General features: G+C 33.2%; 1 protein-coding gene across 1 annotated transcript in view; it reads left to right on the forward strand.

Moving 5' to 3' along the window:
* Positions 1-17405, forward strand: part of LOC127831159 (uncharacterized) — a 37380-nt gene extending 19975 nt beyond the window's left edge. The window contains exons 4-5 of the mRNA XM_052356152.1: positions 3826-3899; positions 17316-17405. Of these exons, the coding sequence (XP_052212112.1) occupies positions 3826-3899; positions 17316-17319 (78 nt within the window). The 3' untranslated portion in view covers positions 17320-17405. The remainder of the gene's footprint in view (positions 1-3825; positions 3900-17315) is intronic.
* The last annotated feature ends 551 nt before the right edge of the window (positions 17406-17956 follow it).

The following is a 17956-nucleotide window of genomic DNA, read 5'->3' on the forward strand; positions in this document are numbered from 1 at the left end:
AATTACGTCGATGTCTCTAAGGTCAAGGTGACACTTTCAGTTCAAAGGTCAAAAATGTTCATAAATGAGATTGTCCGGACCATAACTACGTCGTTCATTGTGAGATTTTAAAATCATTTGGCACATGTGTTCACCATCATTGGACGGTGTGTCATGCGAAAGAATTACGTCGATATCTCCAAGGTCAAGGTCACACTTGGAGTTCAGAGGTCAAAAATGGCCATAAATGAGCTTGTCCGGGCCATAACTATGTCGTTCATTGTGAGATTTTGAAATAGTTTTGCACATTCAATTGTGTTCATTGTACGGCGTGTTATGCGAAAGAATTCAAGAGTTCAAATGTCAAAATTGCCATAAATGATAATGGCATAATAATTATTAAAAATCGCCATAAATTAGTTTCTCTTGTTTTGTGAAGACAACATGCAAAATATTATGTGTCAATGCAGCATGTGGGGTATACGTCACGTCTGTGACAAAGCTCTAATTCAATTTTGGTCTTTCTGTCCGTTTTGGTGACTACTTACCAAACGCACATGCATTGGGATTGGGGATTAAACCCGGGTTGCAGAGATGAGAAGCGCATGTACCAAACCACTGAGCTAACCAGACAGCCATTTTAAATAGTGTTATAATTAATTTTCATACAAATTAACGGTAATCAATTGGGGCACAATATCACTCTTCTTAATTGTCATAATAAAATATTACGCTACTTAATAGTCAGTTTAAAACCTCTGCAAAAACAATTGAAAAATTACCGTATAACAACATTTACAAGGAAACATTATTAATGATTCAATGAACGAAAATGTATATAAATATTCACCCACTTACAATCAAAATTTGAAATACCAGTACTTGTTTTCTCGCTTCTTTTTCATCTACTTTGATGTTTTAGGACCCAAACGTGCATATAAATGCAAAAAAAAACGTGTGTTATATAATTATTTTAACAAACCTTATTGATGCATATCTCCCTTAAATAGTGTTTAAATAGTACATATTTCTGACCTTTACAGCCGCAACCAGCATTTACGTTGCCTTAAGTGTAAAAATACCAGCGCGTGCTTTTTCAACTGTTTACATTTCCTTTGACTTTATATGATTAACACATGCTTATGAGTGCAAAAAAGTGCGTTATTTGTAAATTTAGACAAATCTTATTTGCTGCATTTTCTCCTAAAAAGTGTCTAGAAAATACTCATTTCAGGATATAACAGCCGTCACAAACGCTAACGTTGCATTATCTGTGCTTTTTTTCTCCTGTCGCCACTGCCCATTTTACGTATTGTACAAGGATCGGTCGAACTTAAGTTGCATTTAATTAAGGAAAAACTAAAAGTTGGTTATGATTGCCACGACGCATTCATAAAAATGCCTGAAAATAACCAAATAAATGGTTATACATAATTTTCTGTATTGTACATGAAAAAAACAACATACGCGTATATCAATATAACAGCAGAAAAAATTAAGACCTTATTTAAGAGAAAGACCGCAACTCAAATTCTTCAAATTATATTATATAAATGTCTGAATTAAACGTCGCCTTGATATGAAAAATGTATGTCCATCACGATCACAACTTGTTAACGCTAAACATATTATCTTCCCTCGTTACAAATGCTAATAAAATATGTTTTATTTTGACTAGAAGCAACATAAACTGCTCCGAAATCTTCAGTCCGCATTAATGTTGCCAATTTGGGTAATAGACTTGTATGTTTAAAGACGGTTTTTTGTATATTCGACTAATGTGTAGTCATGGTTATGGTGTTGGCATACACTCTCGTTATAACTGTTGTAAGTTCTCGTTGTATTTATTGCCGCTGATTAAGTTGAAGTTTGTTAACTGTTGATGTTGTTACTGCTGAAGTTACAACAGCAGTTGGTCTTACATTGTTTTAAGTTGTCGCTGCTATTGTTGTATTAACGTATTTAAAAAAAATGTAAACAGCTAGAAAAATTAATAACACGAGAGGGCGGAAAAATAACGATAGCAACTGTGTGATAAATAAAAGCAGTTACTATAATCATAAACGCAAACCATTGAACGTGGCAACGATATTTCCGCCACTTATTTACCACTGACACGCCGTAATAAACCACAAGCCCGCGTTTAACACCGCCTCAATCAATGAAGTAAGTGTAGTGGTGCATCAATATTGCGAATTTTCCTCAACATCGTATATTAACATGCATTTCATGAATTGATGCATTCTATTTTTAGGACCATATATATAATTAATTGTGTCTTAACTGTGAGTTATTACATATCTATGAAACCTCCGCAATGACAACGAAATCCTTTGCCATTGAAAGTATGCGCTTACGTCATTTCATAGGAAGGTTTTGTTTACAGAATGAGGAAGGACCAGCCCAAAGGTGGGCTTCTGTGGGTATAAAAGCTGTCGGCGTTTGCCAATCTCGATCAATTGAGCTACCAATCTCAAACATACAAGACGGGATAGTAAACTGGGAATTAAGTAACTATAAGAAAAAAGCAGTTTAGCATCATGCCGATTTTAAGGAGAAAACTGATTTTACGAATTTAAATATAAAAAATGTTGTATATCGCTGTACTTCTGATTGTTGCGGGACTTATAAGCGCGGCACCCATCGCTGACCCGCAGTGCAACAAGAGCGGCTACCAAATAATCCCGAAGGCGGACTGCAAGGGCTATTACCTGTGCGTGTTCGGGCGGCCAGTCGAGATGCCCCCGTGCCCCGCGCGTTCCAAATTCAGCACGAGCGTTAACGTGTGTGTGCCCGAAGGCAGCGTATTTGACGACTGCAAAATGGAAGGCGGCGTGCCGGTGACGGACGGATTACCAATCACCCCCGACGCTCATGAGTAATTTCCGGTTGTTTCGTTTTATTGTTTCCGAACTTATTTTAAAATAAACACATTAATTGTCTACTGTGGCGTTTCGCAAAATAAACATTTACAAATAAAAACAAACAAACTTGAACAAACATGTAAATTCATTTCCACTAATATAGCAATGTGCCAAATATGTGTTAATACTTCCCGTTTACGTGATATATATTTCAAATTACCAGGTCCGCTGTCTATCGAAGAGCGTTGCAACATGTTTGGCGGCATAATCGCCCATCCCACGGAATGTCAGGCGTACTACAACTGCAGCGTTCGCTACCAGGACGTTCCTCGGTTGCTGGAGCAACATATGGTCGAGTGTCCGTACCCCGAACTCTTCAACGCGGAGACCAAGCAGTGTGAACATTTTGAAAAAGTGAAGTGTGGATCTAGACGTGAATTTAAAGATGCTTGTAAGTATACGTGACAACTTAGTTATGTGAATGTCGTATTTTCTGCACACTTAAATGATCGTTCTATTGTTGTATCATTGATTTATATGAATTTTTAAATTAAAAAAATAAATAAATTACATTTCTCATTCGCGTTTTGCTTGCCACTTAGGCGACTACAGAAGGAACGGCTGCGTAGCAGCCCACTGTATTCCTTGCAATGTCCAGTTCGGCAAATGTGAGGGGAAACCCAGCGGTCTTGCACCGCACGAGGCGAAACTGTGGAGTCCATACTATGTCGTCTGCTACAAAGACCGGACCGTGGAGCACAACACGTGCAAAGCAGACGAGAGCGGACGGACGCAGTTATTCCATCCAGACTTTAACCAATGTGTTCCCCTGGACATGATCCCGCGAGATCACGGAGGAATGATGCCCGAGTGCGAGACCAAGTTAGACGGCCTCTACCCGGATGTGTCGGGTCGGTGTGACCGATATGTCCACTGCAAGGGCGGCAAGTACGCGGGCACTGTCAAGTGCGCGGTTGGCGAGGTGTTTGACTTCACTCGTGCCGCTTGTATGCCGGAACATCAAGCCTGTGGGCCGTGCGGCAAGCATGAAAACTGGTAAATTTCTATATTTTGTATCACATGTATCACCAACAAATAATCCTTATTACTACAACCATCATCACCATCATCATCATCATCATCATCATCGACATCATCATCATCATCATCATCATCACCATCATCATCACCATCATCGACATCATCATCATGATGATCATCATCATCATGATCATCATCATGATCATCATGATCATCATGATCATCATCATGATCATCATGATCATGATCATGATCATGATCATCATCATCATCATCATCATCATCATCATCATCATCATCATCATCATCATCATCATCATCATCATCATCATCATCATCATCATCATCATCATCATCATCATCATCATCATCATCATCATCACAATCCTGGTCATCAAGATGTCATATACCCCACCATCCCATTATTATTTATATAACGATTACATGCTTTTCTGCACGTATTTAAAGTAATTATCAACATATTATAAATCAACATCAACAACACTACATTTTGAGCATTTGAACATTAAGATCAAAAGTGGCAATACAAGGCACAAAATGATTGAATGAACTGTGAAAAAACACACACAGATATTTTAAAATTGACACGTAGACAATGTATTAATTACGCACATTTAATCGGTTTTATTACAGTAAATGACGTTCGTCATTAATTATTGTTCCTCTTCTTCAAAAAATAAACACACTTTTAATTTTATAAAGCAGGACATTTTTTGCGAGCGTAATTTTTGTTCCGTTGAAACTGACTGATACTTAAGTAATTAATTAATATGAAATCAATTGCAGTTGAACTTTATATTTAATATGCATACTTTTGATTTTTGTTTTTCTCTAAGTATCTTTAAACATATAGAATCAGAAGAATTCTATTAACGTTCTGAACAAAATGTGGACAAATTAATAACGAGCAAATTTTAAACTATTAAATTGACAATGTTTCATACTTCATTAAAAAATCGTATATAAAAATCCATATATCCCAACTCCTCAATATGAATTATATATTAGCTGTAATCCATGATTATGTATACTTAAAATTGAAATGATACTTTTGCGCCATAAAAATGCAAACAATATTTGTGTTGAATGGTACCCAATAAAAACTTGCGTTTTCATGAGTGACGTTTTGTTGTTCAGCTAAGAGAGTGCATTCATGTTGGGTATCGAGAATGCGAACTTTTTCAGCGTTGTGGGCCATCGCAGATTCATTTTAAAAATAATCGTTTGAGTATGAACGATTTCATGCTCTTTCTGAGTTAAATTGTGTTTGGTGGAATAAGACTTCGTGGATTCTGAAAGTTCTGGGACGAATTCTTCACCTGTTGGACCGTCATGGACTCACTTACACATCTGTGATAACAATGTTGTTTTTTTTTGTAAAAAAATGTTATAAATTTATATTAAATTGCATCATCGTTTCGATAATTTATTATTCGTTATGCATCATAAATAATGACATTATTTGTTCGTTTGGTACTAGCTACTAGGGCGTATGACTGTATATATTGTTGTGATAGTCATCTGCCAAATTTGCCAGACTTTTTATTTTCACAAATATATGCTATCCATTTCTTATATCTCCTACTCTATAACTTCAAATGCATATGTTTTTTTTCAGTATCTAATTTACCAAAGCTTTTAATTAAATATAACCGCGTCAACGATACGGATACCTTTTTTATTGGAGCTACATTTTTTTGCAAAACTAATATTACTATAATTTATTTAACAGACTTTTTTCTATTAATTTACGCAAAGCTGTGTTTAAAAATAAAACTTGTTTGTTGTGTATATTTCTCAACGGTGGAAATCCTGTAAAAATGTGACGTTGATTGAATGGGCCTTGACGCTGAGTGTGTGTAAACCACAACGTAATAATGACGTGATTCTTTGCATGATTAAATGTTCATATTTTTTCATTATCGTGTTCATCGTGAGTTACTTGTTGTTGAAATCCATGTTATATAAAATAATAAAATGAAATAAAATTGATTGCAATATTGCACACCGGGAGACTTCTTTTCTTTTCACAATTGAATTATGCGATATTGGTTTTTAATATCCCTGTAATAAAAAGTACCGAACGAATGAAGAATAAACAACCTTATACAAGCTTTTAAATAAGTGATATTTCCAAATTAATGACAACCAGAGAGGCAAGATAATCCTGGATTGCTCAACTGAATTAAAAGCACTATAGAGATGAGTAAGAACAAATGGTATTGCATGATTGACGTTAAGAATTGACAACAATTTGTTATGGTTTACAGTAACAGCCACACTTTGAAATTTGAGTTCAAGTCATTCAAGGAATATGTAGCTATTGATCGGATCCAATATGTGTTTTTTTTGTGAAAGTTAAGCAGCAGACATTTGAATTGTTCAATAAACCCATCAAAAGAAAAAAAGGTCGCTGTGTTGTAATGGATATGGTATCCGCCTAGCGACCGGGAGGTCTCGGGTTCGATCCCCCCCGTGGGAGCGTTCTTTAGATCTCCCCTAAATACACCAAGTACTGGTTCTAGGCCCCGGAAACGGACTCGAGAGCGTTTATATAAGCTTAGGGCTTTCAATGCAATCGAGCTTAAATAAATAGGTTTAAACTAAACTAAAAGAAAAAAACGCACACTTACAATGTATTTCAACGAAATAAAATAATTTGAAAGAAGTTTGTAAAATGTCCTAGGGTAAATATTTCTACTTAAAAGTTTTTTAGCCATCCAGTAGGATGCGGTAATGAAGATCTTTTAAGTTTTAAATATTGTCATATAAGGAAAACTGTCCCGCCCCATTGCGGTCAGTTAATAACAAATACAAAAATAAATAATTAGTAAACGGATTTCCCGTGGAATCAATTGATTGACAATATTAGAAAATTCAGCCTCTAGCTTCGGACAAGATGATTTCAATAAAGCAATTTTTGAAACCGTTTCCGTCCTATGGCGGCATTTTTTTCAGCGAATAAATATAAGTTGACGAAATTTGGCAAATGTAAGCCTAAGATAAATTATGTTAAATTTAATTGATAGACCAGTCGGCGATTTAAGACAATATCATTTTCAAAATTGTGTGCAATACAGCAATTTCAAAACTGTTTTAATCCATGAACTTTTATCAATAATACAATGAAATAACAATCAAACAATCAAGGAAATATAAAGAAATGTGAAAGAGGCCCACACTTACATTTTGTGAAACACTTTGATATTCTAAGTCTAAGTTGTGTCAGACACGAATATTGCTTCATGTTTACAGCTTTTGGTGGCCATGACAACCGTATTCAAGCGATTTAATCGAATTTTTTAAAGGTATTAAAATACATCAAATGGACATTACTTGCAAGTTTTGAAAAACTAGGCAGTCCTTACAGGCTATTATTGGACGACGCTTTTTTGCCCATACATTTTAAGTGTTGTCCCTGTTTAGCCTGTGCTGACTTTACGATATAATTTGGCATTACACTTTACGCACATATTTTAAACCCAGTTTTCCCAGAACATGCATCTTTTTTGTATATAATATATAATAAATGGGCAGTTTTTCAAAGCTGTCTCAAGCGTTAAGGCTCGTTATCGAACTTGCCGATATACTATGCACACACTCATTATTTTTATAATATGCATATAACCAATCTTATCGCTTTCCACACCGCTGTAAAAATGGCTACCGGATTATAAAAAGGACCATATTTAACGCTTATCATCAAACTTGGCTGAAATGTTTATTGCCCTAAAATTATCAAAAATTTTCACAAAAAATTGCTCTCAACTCTTTAACGAAAGATGATTTTAATCTGAACCTTTAAACGGGTGTATTTTGTGTTAAAATGGCATTTAAATATCAATCATATAGTCTAGTATACATTTCATAATACAGCAAATTTGATTTATTTTTTAACCTAAAATTTTGAAGTCCACATTTTAATTTCTGTCTTATGTTTAATGCTGATTATTTGAACAGAACCATATAATGTGAGACGTAGTTTAATATTTGCAACAATCATGATCATTCTGCAATTATTTTCTTTTTTACGTTTGTATTCTACAAATGTACGACATTTTTTGTCATGACTTGATTATTTCACTCACTTGTAAGCATGATATACATACTTGTGGAGGATTTTGAACGGATTTGTATTAAGGTACAAAAGTAAATCAATAAGTGTAAGCCAAGAGGTACTTAAAAAGAGAAAAAGGCACTTACTAGTTTGTCTTGACCTATGTGTCATTTTCGTAAGTTTTTATGTATGTGCGAATACTGCATACATATTGATCACGTACTAAATACAGTTGTAAATTTACAGTTATTCATGTTGTATTATATGTTTACTTAAAATATAAGTGCAGGATCTTCCACTGGGAAGACAATAAATAACTAATGGTTTTAGCTGTGAAACAAGTATACGATATAAATATCATTCCACTTGATACTGCAACATATGAAGACATATGTATGCAACTCCGTTCGATTTTATCTGTTATCCCTGGGTTTCATGTTGTTATTTTTTCAAATACAACAAGTTTTCTGTTCAATAACAATAATGCAGTGCTACATTTTAGACGTTCAAGCAGTTCTTTGTTATTGTAAGTGCACTTTTGGGCCATCACTGCATTTTTAAATTGAAAGAATTCTCATGCAAAAAAAATAGAATTCGTTCGCTAAAACTTTTTACACAAAGGAGTTCAAACTTTATTGAGCAAATCTTGGAAAAATACTTCAGAATACTTCAGAACTGAAATCAAGTTTTTATTATCATCAAGGATAGAGTTTAACTTTAATTCTGCTGCATCTTGTAATATGACACAAGTATGCTATTACTCATAGCCATGAGTCAATTTATGTTTCTCTATTCTCAAAATACTGTTAAATCCTCCTCATCATTATCAACAACAACTTAACAATTTCTTTCCTAATAAATAATAACACAAATACAAACTAGGAGCGCGTGTTTGTATTTGATAGGGATTTCTAAACATACACGCACACAATAATTCTTCTGACGATCGTATGTCCCCAATGCGCAACAGAGATCGACCTCATTGGCACCGCTAAGTTGAAACGTCTCGAGATGTCCGTAAACGTTGCGACATCCTTCTCATACATATATAAAGAACTGAAACTATACTAAATCAACTATGTAGGACACGTCGTTATACGCATGTTTTAATAAGCACATGTGTTGCATGCAAATAGTGCAATATTATTAATACACGTCAGACTCTAAGCCTTAACTCGAAATTACGCACGTGCACCATTAAACTACACCATTCAAAAGCACAAGCCTATGGACTCCACGGCCCGAACAACCCTCACGCCTCCACCGATGCCCAAAGCGCACACCGGGTGTCTCAAATGCCCATACATCACGCCAATTTGAGAAAAGTGCACAAAGTGAAACATTAGTTTTGTTAACAGCAGCTGTGGTATTTGCAAGATTTATCCACCACCGCTTATTAAGAGAATTGCACATGACTTCATGATCGAACATTCACAAAAATATAATATATGTCTGTGGTTATAATAAATCGATCATGTTGGACAGTCGTCCAAATCGTCACAGGAACTACAGAGTGAGAGCCATTGATTTCTGAGAAATTTTCACCAATAATTCATATACTTGATTGATTAAAAATAGCATTGAGAGTGGGGCTAAATAATCATTATGGTAATTAATTTTGTTTTGTCTATATATACTCATTTATATGGACTGGCTACGTGGCCGCTTGTTTTCGACATGAATCAATCTGGTCTCGTTATATGTTTATTTCGGACTATATGTGTATTACTCTGTTAAACTTCGAAATGTTCTTCATTTTTACCGTTAACGGACTCTTGTGGTATTTGAGGGGTTTTTTTTGGAAGGAAAAGGGATATTCACAATGTCGAAATATTAATCTGATAAAGATTTACTCTTTTTGTCGTAAGAAATTAAGGAGGCATTTGTATATTTGGAATATGGACAAATACAAGCTTAATTCACTCTCAATCACTAAACGGACAAATATCAAAGGTCACCTGTTGCTATGTGTTGTCTTTGCAGTAACAAATACTAAATTCTTGAGAAAGTGTATTTTCGGCCAATATTTACAGTTGGCTTTGTTGTCACATAAAATATGATAAGATGGAAAAACTATATGACACAAAGAGGTTTTAGATTTTTTCTCAACAAAACATGCACTAACAGATCCAATCACTCTTGCTAAAACACGGTTATGCAGGAATAATTTTATTCGACGCTTCCATTTACTAAGTGATATAAGTTCAATGTTTCACGTGTGGTGTAGTGTGTAAATAACTAATGTACAATAGGCATGATGTTTTAAAAACATATTTGGCGTATTTTATAAGATAAACTGATCATTTTTCCTGTCATGCACACTCTGGATTTGTTATTGCAAAGACCATTCACCGTATCTGAAAGGACAACACATAAATACATCGTATATGTTTCATCAGTTTAACATCAAAGTTGAAACTATTAACTAAATACAAACATAGTATCGATACATGTCTTAACTAAAACATTGAACAAATGTGACTAGAATGCTTTCGTTTAACACTACAGAATTCTAAACAATATTTGCCGTTACTGTAAGGAACAGTACTGTAACTGTAAAGACACTTGCTGATCATTACAGTTAGATTTGTCACTAGATTAACTTTTTCTCTGTATTTTTTATGTATGTTTATAAGCAGTGTCCAATACGTTCTGTTCAGCATATAATCTGAAAGGATTAAGTTTTATTATTAACATTACTTCAAATATTTTTTTCTGTTATTGCAATGACCATTCACCGTTACTGAAAGGACAAAACATTTATAAATTGTAAATGTTTCATCAATTTAATCAAAATTTAAACTATATACTTGATACAAACAAAGTATTGATAAACGTCTAACTTTAACATTGAACCTATGTTACTAGAATGCTTTCGTTTAACATAACAAAATTCTAACAATATTTTCCGTTACTGTAAGGAACAGTTTTGTTACTGCAAAAAGAAATGCTGATCATTATAGTAAGAATTGTCACAAGATTAACTATTTCAAAGTAAATTTTTTGTAATGTTAATTAGAATTATATATTCAGTATATTCAGTATACTAGACTTTGTGTTGAGTAAATAATTCCAAATGGCTATGTGCTATTATCAACGTTACTGCCAAAAAAAAAATATGTTACTGCAAAGACTAAAAGTAAATACTTCAAGTTTTATGACTGCTTTTAGAGTGCAAATTTTCAGCCGATCTATATAGCATTCTAGAGCAAAACATTAATAATCAAACCACTTATTTTCTGTTAAAACAAAACGAATTTGTTTAACGACTTCTGTTAATTTAGAAAAAATGTTAAAACAAGAATTGATATTAATTGATTTCTGATACTATGATTGTTACTCATGAAAACATAACTATGACGATATCTTAATTACAGCAATGAAATTTACCTTATTGCAACAGTTTTAATCTTGATCAAATATTCTAACAAGTTGTTTTACTCGTTAAATTCAAAATGATAATAAGTTTTCAATTCAAAACAATGTATAAGATATTTGTAAGATGATTTTAGAAGAAAAAAATCAAACTATTTATTTCACCATACTACCCAAAATGATACAATCTTATTTACAACAGTTAGTATCTTAATTGTTACAAGTCTTTTACTCATCATAAGCAAAGTGATAGTAACTTAAGTACAACAGTAAATTACAACACTTTTTATTAACACCAACGTTCCTCTTTCAAACTCGAAAAAAGTTTACAGTTTTTTTTGGAGATTCATGCCATATGAATTCATCAACTTTGAATTGGTTTGTATTTCCTATCGGCTTTGGCTCAGGTTTTACAGTAACTATTTGATCATAATCATACAAAGAAATGTCCTTAACTAATTTAAGAGATAGAAGCAGTTTGAATTCTTCATTCCAACTTGGTGCATACAAGTGACTTCCTCCACTTCTTCATCTACTTCGATAACTTTTCCAGGATATGGTCTTCCGTTAAAGTTAACGATCACCTATTTACTCAAGGTGTCTTTGATATCTGGTAATTCAAACTTTACTTCATTGACATTTTCATCAATCATTCTGCCACTAGTTTCATCCAATTCATCGACAGAATAAATATTTTCCATGTGTGTATATGATTCTTTCTTATCAATATTTATGTATCTGTCTCTATTTTTTTTGCTGTCAATATGTTCATTTTTCTCTTCCAATGAATGTCCATCTGCCAATGTTTCTTATGGTTTACATAAATCAATGGGGTTAACTTTATTTGATTCAGATCTTGCTTCTCCAAGTGAACCTTTATCCCTCTTCATTTTGTTCCAACAGTTCTCTTCAATTTCAAAACGGTTTGTTTTTCGAATATGTCTAGGTTTAGGAATAGTTGTTACTACTTCGTCGTAATTATACCAAGCAATGTATTTAATTGCTTTTGGCCAGTAAAAAAATTTCGTTCTTTAAACCCGTTTGTTTCACAAACAACTTCCACATCTGTGTCATGTATGTTAATCACTTTTCCAGGATATGGTTTGCCTCCAAAGTTGATAATCACATATTTGCTTAACAAGTGTTTCATGTCTGGCTTTTCAAACTGAATTTCTTTTTCAGTTTTATCTACATTGTCATCAGGAAGCGATTATGTATTAGAAACATTATCTTTTGTATCCAGTTTTCCTTCCTTTATCAATTGGTTTGTCAGTTTATTTATTGATACTACAACGTTCAGTTTAAGCTTTCGTGTTAACAGTACTGTTACATTCATTCTTTGTATTTGGCCATGTTTCAGTCGATGCATCTGTGTAAAATATATCTTGCTTTTCACTATCTTCTGTTTTATTTACTTTAGCTGTGGTTTTATTGGTTTTGTTACAATCATTGTTTGCATTTTGCAACGTTTCCTTTAATGTATCTGTGTCACATGTTTCAAGATTCTCACTCTGTACTGTTCTATTATTTACTTCAGCTGTGGTTTTTTTCGGTTTCGTTACGTTCATTTTTTGTGTTTGGCAATGTTTCCTTCAATATATCTGCGTCACATGTTTCAGATTTTTCACTCTTTACTTTTCTATTTACTTCAGCAGTGGTTTTCTCGGTTTCATTACATTCATTCTTTGAATTTGGCAATATTTCCTTCAACGTATTTGTATCTGTGTCACATGTATCGGGCTGTTCACTCTCTACTGTTCTATTTACTGCAGCAGTGGTCTCACAGTCTTTATCGGGAGTTATAAATGGCACTAAAGGTACAAAATGATTAGGTACCCAGTGCTCAAGCGAAATATCTTGTCTATGACTTGTCCACATAATATTGACTGGCTCTGAACTTGTTTGCGTACGTGGCAATATTAATCTATTAAAATCTCTAACATTGACGTTTTCTTTCTAAGGATAAACTGATCTTATTGGATTTCCATTTTTAATATTTTCAGAGCTCTATATATTTTTCAAATCGCTAAATTGTATGAAAACGTTTGTATATTTCTCTGTAATAACAGTTAATGTATTTGCAGTAACACTTTTGAACAGCTGATATATTTACTAATTTGTATTTGATATTTATAATAAACATAGCCATTAAATCACTGAATTGAAAATATCTTCTAAATAAGTCAAAATAGTGTTACTGATCATTGAGTGTGTACCAGATGCATAAGAAATATTCCTTAAAATGCCTTTACGTTAACAGTGAAGATCTTTGTAGTAACGACATAACGAACACGTTGCTGCTTTTATACATTTTAGTTTAGAAACATTGAAATGTAACCAAATGTAGCGAGAAAAGTTTTGATTGCAAAGTTTAAAAGAAACCTGTATATGGAAGTAAATGATTATTCAATACGATAAATGAACATTTTTTTTGTTGAATGTATTTTCTGTACAGATACCAGTATTTTCAGAAACTTTTATTGTTGAAATTTGATTATTTTGCAATGTTTAATACCAATTAAATGATTACAAACAGGAAATATTATCAACAAAAATCACCCAATATGTCAACGAAATTACTTTATCTGCATCATTACTGATTTCATCAATGAATTAATAAAATACCTTAAATGTCTGTACAGTAACAATTTATTGTATCTGCAATAACAAAAAAAGAAGCTTTTATCGCTTACACAAATATATTGTGTGTATGAGATTAACATGCAATGATATATTTAAAAAAAAAAATAACATTAAAATTATAATGACAACTATGAGGTTGGTTAAAATAGTCTGAAAACACCAAACACTTAGCAAATATTTCTGCAGTTATAAAATGTGTATTTGCAGTAACAGTTTACCGTTGTTATTGCATAGACAGTAACTGCTAAGAAATACGCAAGGTATTATGGGATTTTTATTGAAATGGGTAGGGCTTAGCACATTTAATCTTCATATCATATACTCATTAGTAGGGACATAATGGCAGAAACTGCAAAGACAGGATGAAAACATACACTGTACTTGGTTTACTTACTTTACATATATTTATTGTTATTCTTTCTTCAAAATGAAAACGCTTTCTTGCCACCATTTTGACTATGAATCGTACCTCTAAATTGAAGAGTCAGGTTGTATGACACTAACAGTTTTAAGGTTATACTACACCAACTGTTACTGCAAATACATTTGTTTCAAATTTCGAGTGACAACTTTTAAGACCTGAAATTTATCATTAACACACCAAATTGATTTTTTTTTAATCAGTAGATACCATTTTAACTGTTCGCAATGAAACATTTAACTAAAACGGACAGACACAATCTTGACATGGGTAAAAAGTACAAAGTGTTAATTACAGGGACAAAAGAAAGGCACATTTTTTGGTATTAAACAATCGTGAATTTTTTTTTGGTTAAAATTGCTGACACATTAGCATGGGGATTTCGTGAATAACAATGCGACACGAGTAACTGAGGCTTTTGGCATTACACAACCCCTTTTGATTATTCGAAATAGTTGCAGGACAATGATTTCTTTAAAAAGAAATTGTTGCATTTAACTGTTATTAAGTTCGTGTAATATCGCCTCTAAATGACCGTCACATCGAACGCTTTGTCAGTACGAGCGATAAGCTACAAAAATTTGATCTCAATCAAACAAGATAGCAGTCCCAATAATTGACGTTGTAAATCAAATGCTTCAGAGTTGTAGAGGTAGATCATTACCTTTTACCGCGAGATGTCCTGGGCTCGAATCCCATGGCGCGCAGACTGTTACATTCAACATTTCTTTTCATTCTATTATAAGTACTTTAGACTATTTACAATATTATATTATTGTTTATTTATTCATTAAATGACATTTTTTATTCGATCATCTAGAAATGTTTGCAAAAGTCAATGATGCCCCGCAGTATATTACTGGACGCAGACACGAATGTTGTGTTGCCGACATAATTTTAACAAAAAAAGTAAACACAGCATGTATGTACCAGTTCTTTTCAACTTTAAATACGCATAAGCGTAATTAACAATTGTGATATTGACCTAAAAGCGAGCACCATTGTTGGGGCAAGCAAAATGTCGGCGTGAAATAATGTACACAAAGCCACACTGTTCATCACAAATCACTGCAGTCACAAAAATCCGAATCATTGTATCAAAGAGACCTATTGATACAAATGTGTTCAATATACTTAAGGTTTCTCAAGTCATCGGTGCTTTGTGGAAGTTAACCTTTTACACGAGCTTCATGTCATCCGAAAAGTTTACGTAATCACTGTGACCTTGACCTTGAAGACCTTGACAAAATGGTTGTTTCACGCAACACGTAGTCTGGAATTTGTAATCACATCATACACAACAACATTACGGACGAAAATGAAAATGTACTTTCACAATAAACATACAATGTATAAGGGATATGCAAACAACTTCAAGCGTCCACTGTGATATTGATCTTGAAGCGACCGACATGGCTGTAAAAACATTATGCACGGACAAGTTATATATATATATATATATATATATATATATATATATATATATATATATATATATATATATATATATGCACAAACTCCCAAGTGTTCACTGTGATCAGTTAATTTTTATTTATTTTGAAATGTCATCATGTACAAAAAAGTTATGACCCGGACACGTAATGCCCCACATAAACACACACACGCACACGGATAACACTATATGCTTTTTCCGCGTTTATCATGGCGGGGGGAGGGGGCATACAATGTGTGAACATGTCACTATTTTGCTCTCAAATTTTCATCTTCATTTACAATAGAAAAAAACGCGTCTTGAATTAAAATGTGTATGTGAGTTTTTTATTATATATTTCTGTTATGTGTAGGTGCCATGGAAACATTTGATTTGTTCCACTAAGAGTTGAGTATGAACTACTCATTATTTTCTCACATTTATACACATGTTTGCACATTTGAGCAGTTCTGTACATGAAAACTAGGTAAGTCTGTATTATTGCTTAGGTAAGCAATATGCACTATTTGGGTCCGATCGCTTTCTTTTACAAATGATGTTCTAAAGTTTTATTAATACTTACACGCAGCTTAGGGTAGTTGAATTCGGAAAATAGGACATGGTGTTTCAGTTTATGCGGCATCTTAAATTCTCAATCTTATGTACTTTATTTTTAAGAACATAATATAATAACGACCACTTTTGCGAGCTAACAATTCAGTCGTATTAAAAACTGAAATTTAGAAATATCCGTGTTTGTTCCACCCAGGAATGTAACTTAAAATGTTGTGTCCCAGCATTCTTATATAATGTGCTTAACAGACTCACTAAAGGTGGGAGACATTTTTGGAATATAGCTGCAATTTCCGACTAAGTAGTGTTTAATATAAGTTATTTAATTTTGGTGTGGTCTTATGCTGTGGTGGGACAACCGGAGTGCCCGGAGGACACCTATCTCTCTGTTATGGTGACAAAACGCACATGCATCGGGATCGGCGATTGAACATTACATGTAACATGTCCGTCTTCGTCATCACTATTGTAATCATCAACACATGTCATATACCCCGCCACCACCGTCTCATCACTTTTAATATTACGTTAACATGTACATGCTTTTCTTCGCGAATTTAAGAGTATTTGTCAACATATCATAAATCATCATCAACAGCAGTAAATTTTGAAAATGAACAATTAAGATGAACATAAGTGACAATAAAATTCGAACGATGATTGAATGAAGTTCGAAGAAAAAAATACATATATTTAAAAATTTAGATATAAGTGTTTTATATAAACGCACGCACACTTTAACCGATGTTATTACATTAAATGACGTTCGTCATAATTTTTTGTTCATCTTCTCACAAAAATAAACACACGCCTAAATGTATAAGTGCGCCATAAAAAATGCAACAGTATTTGTGTTGAATGGTACCCAATCAAAACTTTCGTTTTCATGAGTGACGTTTTGTTTTTCAGCTAAGAGAGTGCATCAATGTTGGGTATCGAGAGTGCGAACTTTTCCAGCGTTGATTGCCATCGCAGATTCATTTTTAAAACAACTGATTGAGTATACACGATTTTATGTTCTTGCTGAATTGAATTTTGTTTGGTGGAATACGACTTCGTGGATTCTGAACGTTCTAGGACAAATTCTTCACTTTTTTGCCCTGCATGGACTCGGAAACACATGATTCTGTGATAATAATGTTTTGTTTGCAATCTTTTTTATATGTATACGTACTTTTTATCTTCTTTTTTTGACATTTATTATGCGATATGCAACATAATTCATGACATGTTTGTTCGTCTTGTACTGGGTAGTATGACTTTATATTTTTGTTGTGAAAGTCCACTTATTGATGGGTTATGCAATATAAATACTCACAGTTATATATGCTTTCCTTTTCTTGAAATCATACTATATCATTTTTACTTCATATTAACAAAAAATAAATTAATTCAGAATCTATTGAAACAAATGTATTAAGTAAAAGTATCCACGTCAACGAAACAACTACTTTTTATTGTAGCTACATATTGTTGCAAAACTAATGATACTATAATTTTTTTATTAAATAGACGTTTTATTAATTGACGCAAAGTTGTGTTTAAAAATA

The sequence above is a fragment of the Dreissena polymorpha genome, chromosome 5 (assembly GCF_020536995.1).
Source record: "Dreissena polymorpha isolate Duluth1 chromosome 5, UMN_Dpol_1.0, whole genome shotgun sequence".
In the NCBI taxonomy this organism is placed as follows: domain Eukaryota; kingdom Metazoa; phylum Mollusca; class Bivalvia; order Myida; family Dreissenidae; genus Dreissena; species Dreissena polymorpha.